At 36.6% G+C, this 12,108-nt stretch overlaps 1 protein-coding gene across 1 annotated transcript; it reads right to left on the reverse strand.

Annotated features, from left to right (window-relative positions):
- Positions 1 to 1,346: 1,346 nt before the first annotated feature.
- LOC121400559 (pancreatic secretory granule membrane major glycoprotein GP2-like) lies at positions 1,347 to 11,467 on the reverse strand. Its single transcript, XM_041583898.1, has 11 exons — positions 11,392 to 11,467; positions 10,306 to 10,326; positions 8,619 to 8,798; positions 8,412 to 8,513; positions 7,139 to 7,353; positions 5,186 to 5,319; positions 4,476 to 4,718; positions 4,122 to 4,278; positions 3,918 to 3,981; positions 3,611 to 3,646; positions 1,347 to 2,046 (listed from the first exon to the last, which is right to left on the reverse strand). The coding sequence occupies exons 1-11, from the start codon at positions 11,438 to 11,440 to the stop codon at positions 1,991 to 1,993; spliced, it is 1,257 nt and encodes a 418-aa protein (XP_041439832.1). The 5' UTR covers positions 11,441 to 11,467; the 3' UTR covers positions 1,347 to 1,990.
- Positions 11,468 to 12,108: the final 641 nt, after the last annotated feature.

The raw sequence follows: 12,108 nt of genomic DNA on the forward strand, positions 1-12,108 counted from the left end.
ATAAATATACCCCTAGGTGTCCAATTCCAGATGAATCTCATCTGCCACTTAGCTACCCAGATTGCCGAAAACAAAGTATAGCCACTGATATAAACTGTCCAGTCAAGCACAAGGTACTGTTTTGTTATTACAGCAAAGCAGGAAATATTTTTTTAAAATTTGGATTATTTGGATAAAATTAATTCTATGGGACAAAGAAATAAACCCAGATGATAAAATTAATGTCACACGGGGCTGATCTCAATGCTAACATTTGCTTTCCTCTTTGCCTGCACCTGGAACCACTGCAACAACTCAAGACCAGACGAAATAAGTCCTCACGTGTCATTGGCCTTAGGGTAAAACTCCACGTGTGCTTTTCATCAGATTTTGTGGGTCAGCCACCCAATAGCATGAGATTTTAAAGGATGCTACAAAATCTGATCCCCCTACGTTAAAAAGTAAAGTAGGATCAGATAAAGTCAGATGGAGGCAATTTCAGTAAGAAAAAAAGTCTTTTCAACACCATCTGTTTGTATCTTGTCGGATGAAGATGCAGTGTGCATGTTCCCATCCAGCAGTCATGTCATATGGAAAGTTTTACATTTAGTTTATGCATCAAATTTTTATATCAGTCCCATTATATTTTGACCCATGCGACTACTGATGGACGAATTTCATGCATTCGGAGCGAAAAAAATTGTCATGGTTGTCAAAAAATTGTTTCACAGAATTTTTTTTGGATGCCCAATGACTTTAAATGAATTTCACGAATTTTTCAATGTTTCACTAATTTTTCGGGACAAATTCGCTCATCAATAGATGCCACTGCATCTGACTTGTCGGATGCGTTTTTTCATCCTGCAGAAGCACTTGTGCAGTTTAGCCCTTAGTAAGTTATTAAAAGATCTAATTATAAAAATTATGAATGAAAAACATGCATTAAAAATACGAAAATCTCCTTTGATTACTAGTGAAAAAAAATCTGAAAACCTCTAAAATTCCTAATGGTTAAAAAAAAGTCCAATAGGATCAGTGCAGCTCCCATTGACTTCTATAGAACCTGAACTACTTTTACTTGCAGAGGTTTATTATTAAGAGTCTTGCTCGTTTTAGAGTAATAAAAAAGTGCTTTTTCATTCAGTTACTCAGTTACTCAGTTACTCAGTCTCACAAGGGCTTATCCCAGGACTTGCATTGTAAGGTTTTTTTTGGGGGGGGGGGGGTTGTATCTTTGGACTATTTAGAAACTTGGTACTTATGTCAACCAAAATATGCCTGGTTGCCATCAGCTATAGTAAATACTTTAAGAGCCCACAAACCAGTTACTCTTGTTTTTTTAATAGTACACAAACACATGTGAGTAATAAAATATATATATATATTTATAATAAAATAAATACAATGTCTACAGCATGAGCAATATGCAACTTTGAACTGAATCAAGCAGATCTCAATACAAGTATAACTGATATATAAATACAAGAATAATAGCATGTTGTCTTCAGTGAGATTATTGAACATTGGTGGGCAAATATAAACAGCAAATGGCATTGTCTATTGTTTTGGTTTATAGAATCATAACTTAATAGCTCGTAAATGATATTTGCAGCTTTCAGTTTAATGAAATGTTACCAATCAATCAATAGCATACCATTTTATAGTATACATGCATAGTCAAAATATATGTAATAAAGTAAGAGATTAGATATAAGATATATTAGGACACAGTCTTGTGTGACACTAACATGAATCACACCAGTAATCTTGAAACTCAGAAGCTGAGTGGTTGACCTTTAAGGCTTATCTAACAAATCTGGCTTACAGTCTTGGAGTATAAGAAAGGGGAATCATCTGTCACAATGCAAGTGACAAATTGTGAAATGATCCAGTTTAGTCCTAGTTGTGTGAAAAGCAATAAATTATATCCAGTCTTTTTGAAACATAGTCTCGATTATGACTAAATCCCATGACCATCCTCGGCTCAGCTAAATGGATGTCAGTGGTCTCCTCAGTAGAGTTTAAGAAGGGCAAGCAGGAAGCCAGCCAGCACAGTCCAGCACATAGCTGATGGAAAAAAACCACATTAGATTATATATTTATCTACAGAAATTGAATTTATGTAAGAAAGCAAAACAGAAATGAACAAGGTAGCAGTGACCATGAAAATATGGTTATATGGTACACAGCACTGCATGGTGCCATATCTGCAAGATATATCTAAGATAATTTGCATATGGTTTTCATGGTTCCATTTTTGTGTTTTTTGAATTATTTATCTTTTTGTTTAGCAGCTCTCCATAGTGGAATGTCTCTGCTTCCTTAACCTAGCAACCAAGCTTCATATTAGAGACTCGAATATGAATAGAGAGGCCTAAATACAAAATTATACAAAGTATCAATGACAAAAAAAGGTAGCCTTTAAGTGCTATAGCTGCTTGGCCTCAAGGGTCATTGACTCCCATCAAGAGCTGGGAAGAGATAGAAGTAAAAGACAAATAATTCAAAAACTATAACAGTGATCTCAAGCAACTTGTTGCTCACCAACCTATTGAATGTTGCTCCCAGTTTCCTCAAAGTGGGAGCTTATTTTTTAATTCCTGACTTAAAAGTATGCTTTAGTTGCATAAAAACCATGTCACTGCCCAACATAGCCTTCTGTAAACAGTCCACATAGGGACTACCTATGGCCAATCACCACCCACATTTTGCAACCCCAGGAACTTTTTCCATGCTTATGTTGCTCTCCATATTTTTATTCATATTTGAATGTGGTTCATGGGTAACAAAGGTAGGAGAACCCTGTTCTATTAATATACTAACAGTTAACATAAAAGGTGATCAACCCCTTTAAATAATTCATGGTATTAAATGAGTAAATTGACCACAAGTAAAATGTTAATGACTTTTGACAACTATTATCAAATATTATCCGCATAGACAAGCAAACAAAAAATCGAAATCTGCCTCTCTGAGCTTTTCATGGAGATGTTTTTGTCTCCCAATATAAACAGTGTCAAGGATGTGCCAGGGACTTGGTGTTTATGTTTCAGCTGTAAACAGTAATGCTAGTTTGGGCCCGGGTTCAGAGTGTCCAACCTCTATCCTATTCAAACTTCTTACCAGAAACACCCACTTTACCAGAAACACCCACATGCAAAGAAAATCCCTTCAGTTCTGGTGGACCCCAAGTAGTTGCATCACTGTAATTAGGTGCAGCTGCAGACAACTGTCCAATTTAAGGGCTATTTAATCCTGAGTTTACCCAGAGCTGATAAATGAGCAACATATTCTGAGTCCCCAGTTGTGACCCTTGGCCTGTTTGGCCATGGACTTGTTTTGCATGCTACCTGCCCAAATCTTTGCCTGTGTGGTGGGTTTGCTTTTTGCCATTCTTATTAAAACTTGTTTCAGGTGCACATCATGCCCAGTTTTCAAGTCACTGATGTCTGATGTTTGCTAGAAGTTACCCAACAGTTACCCTTTAAGCTAATAGCAGGTAACCCTGTTACAAATGTCTAAAAGTACCTAACCATACCTAGTTTTATACCACATTTCTCAAGGATAGCCTAGTATGGTGTAATACAATCAGAAATATGAGAAAATAGGGAGATACAATGAAAAGTCTTACCTGAGTGGGATACAGAGCTATCTGAATAGTATTTATCTAGAAAACAAACATGACATTTCAGATTAGTAATATGATAATATGAAATAAAGTGACAAGAAGAATGAGACACGAAAACAATCAGAAAAAAGTGAAGTCACCCAGGTATAGCAACATACCATAGGGTATAGTAACTCAATCATTCTGCACCTGCTGCAATTAGGCCCTCTGGGTGCCACACAACTGCTTCAGTATTAGTTCGATAACATTGGAACACTGAAGGCCTCACCCTTGTCTACACCTTGCGCACACCAGACTTCTGAACACATACCTTGTAAATTCACTGCAATTTCTAGGGTGCCTTCATCTGTGCTAGCCTGGCGGCTACGGGTGCACTACAAAAAAAAATATGATATGCATGATAAATGGGGACTATAATTAGTACAAAATGTATAAGCTTAATCCTTAAATGTCCAAACATTCTAGATCATACTGTAATTGTACTTCTTTACGTTGTAAATTTTCACTAACTTACCCCAGTACATACTCCACTTTTGTCACATAGTCGGACCTTGCATGTGATATACACCAAAGGCTGACCTTGAAATGCAAATGAACTAATTTTGATTCTGGCCTCAAGAGCTTGACCATTCTGCTGTACATCTGCAAAGACTCCATCGTTGGCTGGACACCTATTGGTAAAAATGGTACTAGAGTAAGAATATCATAGATATCTTTATTTGCTTTCCTACCACACTTTTCACTTGATGGTGTAGATGCCTCTCCCCTTGCCTACGTTTATTAGCAGAAATCCTTATTGCATTACATTCAATGTAAATGTAAGATTTGCAGTAAGTAGCAATTACTAAAGAAGAAAACAAATATTTACCCTGCGTTCACAATCATAATTTTGTTCACGTTGTTCTGGTCACCATCAGGAGTGGCAACACAGCTCTCAACCCTCAAAACAAATTTGTTTCCATCTGCAGCTTCAGAAAATACTCCTAGAAAGATGTCGGAGCCAGTCGATAATTCTTCAGTAGATAGTATAGGCCTCGAATAGGCTTCGTCTCTGTAAGCAGCCATTTTGGTGGTAATTGAGCCCTGACCATTTATTGTAAGGTTGACTGAACTGTAAAGTAAACAGTTATTTATTGTTACATACAATTATTTTTTATATAAAATATAATATATATAATATAAATATAAAATTAATAATATATTGTAAAATATTACTTATCGAAATATTGACTTATTTTGTAGTTTGCTTTTCTTTCTAAAGGATAGGTCTGTACTCTGTAGACATACAGTAGATCTGTTTAACTATTACACAGTTTCTCCACATGTAACATAACACACAGAGTTTGCCAATACAGAAACCTGTATCAGCCAATAGGATGTTTGCTTTTAAACATTGGATCTAGAAATACTATCTGCTGATTGGTTGATATATGTGATACGAACTGCCGATAGCTTGCTATAGGTCATAAGAACTGCAGCAAACTTTGCACTTTATATTACATATCCACAACAGTTTGTGATGGCAGTTTAACTACAGTCCTAGGTTAGGCATCCTTATTTGAATGTTTCGTAACTTACCTCATCACGACTCGTATAGCTGAGTCCAGGTTGATTTGCATGGAAAGATTGTAAGAACAGGTGAAACTGACTTTGAAAATGGTTGTAGAACCAATAACAAGGGTGTTTGTATAAGAAACTGTGGAAGCATTAACCTAGAGTAAACAAGATCACACAGATATAATGCAATAAATAAATGTAATGCTGATTAATTCATGTCCTATGATAATAGAGTAGGATAGTAAACATTTATTAATGGACAGAATGTAAGCCAATTAGAAGTGTAGTTATAGACTTAAGGGCACATTCATAAAGGCATTTTAAAGAAAGGCACAGAAATCTGCCAAACATTCATGGTTCACTATGAATAAAATATAGGCCTATGACTAAGGGGCCGATTCATCAATAGTCGAATATCGAGGGTTAATTAACCCTCGATATTCGACTGGGAACTAAAATCGTTCGACTTCGAATATCGAAGTCGAACGATTTTGCGCAAATCCTGCGATCGATCGATCGAAGGATTAAATCCTTCGAATCGAACGATTCGAAGGATTTGAATCCAACGATCGAAGGAAAATCCTTCGATCAAAAAATCACAGGCAAGCCTATGGGGACCTTCCCCATAGGCTAACATTGACTTCGGTAGGTTTTATCTACCGAAGTAGGTGGTCGAAGTATTTTTTAAAGAGACAGTACTTCGATTATCGAATGGTCGAATAGTCGAACGATTTTTACTTCGAATCGTTCGAATCGTTCGAATTCGAACGAATTTAACCAATTCAATGGTCGAAGTACCCAAAAAATACTTCGAAATTCGAAGTTTTTTACATTCGAATTCTTCACTCGAATTTTGTAAATCTGCCCCTAAGTGTTTGTAACACGAAAAGCGTAAGGCTGTGAACACAATAAACCATTTTACTTTGATTCAACTGCCTGGTGGAAGATTGACTTTATTGAGTACTTGCTCCAAAGATTTTTCGGTTTGACCTCTTCTCTGATGTGGTGAGTTACCATTTAATAATTGAGGACCCCACCTCAAAAATGATTATATCACTATGTATAAAACAAAGCTGTGGAATGGTTTTATGTGTATGATTTGCCAGGGTTTAATTCTCGCATAAATATAGCTTATATTTTTATATTAACACCGTTTTTACACACTTTGTTACTCTTATTTATACATGTTTTTTTATACCAAAATATTTTCCCTGAATTAATTTGTCCCATTGACTTCAATTGTTTAAGCCAGGTCTGAGGTGGTATAATAAAAATTATGATGTACTGGCTTAGTCTGTTATATATAAAATAAATCTAAAACACACATTTGTAAATTATGATTTCTGCAATCTCGACACTTCGGGGCAGATTTATTAAGGTTCGAATAGTAAATTCGAAATTTGAATTTTTCGAGTTAGATCTTTGGTCAGACTTCACAATTTCGATTTGGGAAAAATCTAAACTTGAATTCAAATTCAAATTTGAGATTTATCATACCTCGACCCTGGGAACAACTCAAATTCAGTAATAAACCAATGGCAGAAGTCCGTTGACCCATTTGTAGATGCCAACAGCCTTCCTGACATTCAAGTTTTTTTTTCGGAGAAAAACTCGATTCGAGTTCCATTTGAATACAATTCGAGTTTTGGGTCGGTAACATTCTTTTGAATTTTAGATGTTCCAGTTTTTTCTTAAATAAGATGCCATTCAAGTTTCTAGGTCATTCAATGTGATTCCAGTTCATTTGAAGTAAAAAAAAACTCTATCACTTGATTGTTGATAAATATACTCCATGGAGTCAATAATGTGTAAGGACAATGTGTAAGGACAACAATGTAAACAACAATTCTAAATGTAACCATTTCACACACCTTCATAAATAAGCCTATATGTGAGGATAACAGTTCTAGCTAGTGTTGGTTTTTTTCTGTAGCAAAAAAATTTTCTTAAATAAACTTTAAATAAAATATTTACCATCACCATATTGCCACACCAGTTGGACTGTGTTAAGGCCTGGATACTGTTCATTGTCTTGCCATCAATAACTTCAGTGTATGAGTTGGTGCAGGTATCAGTATCGTTGCTTAGATGTAAGCTATCGAATCCAAGTTTTTGCATGAGACACTTACTCAGTGAGACAGTCATTGTACCACTGTTACATTTCACTGTTGGAGAGAGGGAACTAGAAGCTAAAAGAAAAACATAAAAATAATAAGCATAACTTAAGCATTCCATAAACAAATAGATACACACTACCAGCTTGCCCACTTTTTACTTAATTGGTATGGCCCCAATCTGAAGCCTCCCTCTGAATTGATACCTGATCAAGGCTTATTTAAATATCAATCAGGCAGGCTTGAAAAAACAGTTTGTTGAATATCTTTCTCAGGTAGGGTTGCCACCTTTTCCCGGAAAAAATACCTGCCTTCCTATATATTTATCTTTTTTTCCTATTATTAACAGGTGGCAACCCTATTCTCAGGTCATGGAGTTCTTGACAAGTGTAATGTAACAGATCATCCTATAGGCTGCCAGTCCACACAGGGGATACCAAATGGCCAATCACAACACATCTTTTTCACCACCCAGAAAAAAAATGTATGCTTTTGTTGTTCTCCAACATCTGAATGTGGCTCATGGGTAAAAAAAAGGTTGGGGACCCGTGTCCTAATGCAATATTGTTAAACAAGGTTATGTCGGTTTGCGATATGCCTGTCATTATTAATAGGCAGCAAATCCCTTAATGATTTTTCCTACCAGTGCTCACTAGTGATGGGTGAATCTGACCTGTTTCACGAAATGGGAAAAATTCGCCAAATGCATTGAAGTCTATGGTTGACAATTATTTTTTACACCCACTGTCTTGTTCGCGCCGAAACTAGGCTCATCGTTAGTGCACACTTCTATTGTACATCTCTCTATATCTAGCAGCAATAAGAATTTATGGCTTTAATTGCCCTTGCAAGTCAGTCTGCTGCAGTACAAGTTTGCTTGTCACAGATGTGTAACAATAAAGCAGTACCTAGTACTTCATCCTAGTCTATATTGGTGGCAAAACAATCTTACTGGGCTTATTAATGTTAAAACTATAGCAGCAGACTAAAAGTATGGTGAACAAAATTACAAAAAAAGCTCCCTTATCTGGAAAACCCCAAGTTCCAAGGATTCCATATAACAGATTATATACCAATAATAACTTTACACCCTCCCGTATATGTATTCCTGAAGAAATAGTCAAAAGACTTACTTAATCCTGTATCTGGAACATTATTACAGGCACAGGTTGCTGTATCATTCACGACGGTACACGTTTCATCGCCCTGACATGCAGGGTAACATGCTGGTGTGCCTGTAAAATATATCATGATAATTATCTGTAATCATTGTAAGGCAGCTATATCACACTCAGTTGTCGCTATAGCCAAGGCATGCAAAATAAGTAGAAACAACTTACTCGTGCAGCAGCTGAGAGATGAGGACCAGAAATATCCTTTAAGGCAACATGTGTTATCTGCTGCATCACAATCAGCAGCAGTGGTGGCAATGCATTCCCTTTGGTCAGTAGTGCACTGGCAGGGGTTTCCAAAGGAACATACACCACCACATGTGTTGCAAGGAGGTGGATCTGTGCCAGCTGCAGTTAAAGAAACAGGAAATGTTAGATTCAGATTTACCACTCGTGCGTCTACTTCAATAATTTGATGATAACATACTGTGGTTTGAATATTTATCACATGGATAACAAACTCAACGGAATTGTCTTAGATGTGGATTGGAAGCCTGCAACTCTTGTAACAACTATTGCCAGGCTATCTATTTACCCAGTTTTTATTTTTATACTGGACTGTTCCTTTAAGGCACAATTGTATAACTTTAAACATAGTTAATCAGCAACAGATAAATTGTAAGTTGGACCTTATCATCTTTTTAGCACAATTTTCTTTTGGTACCAGTGGCAAAGTCCCAGGAACATATTTTCAGACATTAGCAACTGTAGCCATACTGACTGCTGCGCTGATCACTATGCCTGTATAGTAATTTCTGTGTAACACCACCATGAAGGCATTTACTGTGTACAGTGGGAAAATGTCAGAATTACTGTTACTGGGCACTGACATACGCTACACAATCTTTGAAGTTTATCATACTACAAATATTCTGACACAATTCTTTTATGAACTGATGATCCCAAGATATTGGATATGTTACCCACCATATCGACCAATAGTGCCGGTGTACTGGTTGGTTGAAGGCATTCTAAATTCTAAAAGTTCATTGGGTGGAATAGTGTACACATTTAGCCAAGTCACTTCCACACCCTAGTGGGAACCCTGAAATTACTTCCTGCCATAGGGCAGTTCTAGAACCACTCTGACTTTCATGGTTAAAGAGTCAAGATAAAATTTAATTACTATCACATAACAGAAAATAACTGCTGAAGATATGCGTATTGATATCCCTTAATGATTAATCTATGAACCGCTAGTTCTCAAACACAGTTTAAGGGGCTGATTCACTAAATTCGAGTGAAGGATTCGAAGTAAAAAAACTTTGAATTTCAAAGGTTTTTTTGGGCTACTTCGACCATCGAATGGGCTACTTTGACCTTCGACTACGACTACGACTACGAATCGAAGGATTCGAACTAAAAATCGTTCGACTATTCGACCATTCGATAGTCGAAGTACTGTCTCTTTAAAAAAAACTTCGACCCCCTACTTCGGCAGCTAAAAGCTACCGAAGTCAATGTTAGCCTATGGGGAAGGTCCCCATAGGCTTGCCTAACTTTTTTTGATTGAAGGATATTCCTTCGATCGTTGGATTTAAATTCTTCGAATCGTTCAATTCGAAGGATTTAATCGTTCGATCGAAGGAATAATCCTTCGATCGTACGATCGCAGGATTTGCGCTAAATCCTTCGACTTCGATATTCGAAGTCGAAGGATTTCAATTCCTAGTCGAATATCGATATTCGACCCATAGTGAATCAGCCCCTAAATGTATGGAAAATTACTAGCATATTTCTAGGATCTGTTTACAGACCTTTCTGTCTCATTATCTTATGCATACAGCATGTATGACAAGTGATCGTGGCAATCTAAATTTATTCAAGAATTATTTGAAGGAAGTCAGTTACTTACCATAACAGGTTTCTGCAGCACCTATGGGAAGGAAATGTTTTCACAGGGTTATTAGGCAGCCCACATTCACCTAATACACCAAAGTGATATTTACAAAGATTATTCATCACTTCCTGTGCCTGGAGTTTACATTTCATATACCGTATGGTCAATGTTATCAGGAGTCAATTAATCTGCCTGTATGGTTTGGAAGAGTGGGAGGAAACACATACAGTCACTTGGAGAAAATACAAACTCCTTGCAGGGTGACCAAGCTGGAATTGAACTCAAGACCTTAGGGCAGAAGGACCACCCACTGTACTAAGATGCTACCCAACAGAAATTACGTTAGCTGTATTCGGTAATATCTACCCAAGGGAAACTGCTTATTCAAATTATTTAGCTGTTTAAATGAACCCCTACTGAAGAAATAAGCATATTAGAAGTCACAAATGAGTTCTGTGCCCATATAAAGACGTAAGTCGTCAGGCTTAACTCCAAGGTGACTTCTTATATCTTGTTATTTTACAAAAGCAGGTACATTATTTTATAATACACACAATTCAATTAATCATGTAACACAAATGATCACCAAGCTTCAATTATAACTGGTGACATCACTAAACAATGTATTAAGTTATATCTTACAGGACATTCTTTTGAAGAATTATAAAAATGGATAGGTCTCATCACACTGTCTAACTGGAGTATATACACCATTTTGATTATTTCATAGCCTGTGACAACAGTATTTTAATACTTTGCCATAGCAAAATAAGAGGAACCTACATTTTCAAACATACAGGGCACACATCAGCAGACATTGCCATGTAAAAAAACAGCTTAAAAATGGCATAATTCTTTGAGCAATTTTCGCTGGAATTTACTAACAAAGGTCTAAAACAGTGCAAAATAACAGTGACAAATATGGTGTTTGCATGTAATTAAATAAAAAACACCTTGATAAATTCTCCATTTATGTTACACAGCATAATAAAAAGGTTCCTTAGTGGTGTGCATTCACAAAGTCAGGTATGGTCTGTATAAAATGAGTATTGATAACTGGGGTAAAAAAAAAAGTAGGGGCAGAAATGGAATCACACTTACCTCTTTCCACCAGCAATGTAGCCAGGCCTAATACAAAGAGGAAATTCATTTTAGCCAGTTGTATCCTCTATTAGCATCAGTTTGTGAGAGAATCAGGTATATTGGCCTTGCTTTATAAAACCATCAAGGTAATGGGAGGGACAATATGGGGAGTTGGTTAACCATGAATGAACTTACGTTGAGAGAACTTCAAAATAGGAGTGTTGTGTTTGCGGGTCTGTTAGAATCTCAATACAAACATTACATTTTAGTATGTGGATTAAAGTTGAGAAAGAAGGGATGGAATACCATCACAGTGCAAACATACGTGGATTAGAGGAGGATGATACAACGTCAGCGAGAGAAGAGGGATTTCGTGTCATATTGTGAATAAAAGTAAAACGGGTGAGCATAATGGTTTGACAAGGAACACAAATCACTATGTAGTACAAAGTAACTCATCTTTTCATTAAAGTGAACTAAGTGATGAAAAACATGAATGAGAGCAAGGTGTGGCTAATAGAATAGATATCTAGGTGAACATTTAACAGAGAATACAGAAATAGCAGTTTTAAATTAATGCCAAGCAGTGGTGCAACTAGATATTACTGGGCCCCATAGCAGGCCCCCAAAATGTCTAGAGGTTGACCTGTTTTAGCAGTATTTATTGAAATTGTATATGAATTAAGGTCTAATGGGGCCCCTACACCTCTTGGGCCCCCACTGCAGGGTCTGCTT

Source organism: Xenopus laevis, chromosome 2S (assembly GCF_017654675.1).
Source record: "Xenopus laevis strain J_2021 chromosome 2S, Xenopus_laevis_v10.1, whole genome shotgun sequence".
In the NCBI taxonomy this organism is placed as follows: domain Eukaryota; kingdom Metazoa; phylum Chordata; class Amphibia; order Anura; family Pipidae; genus Xenopus; species Xenopus laevis.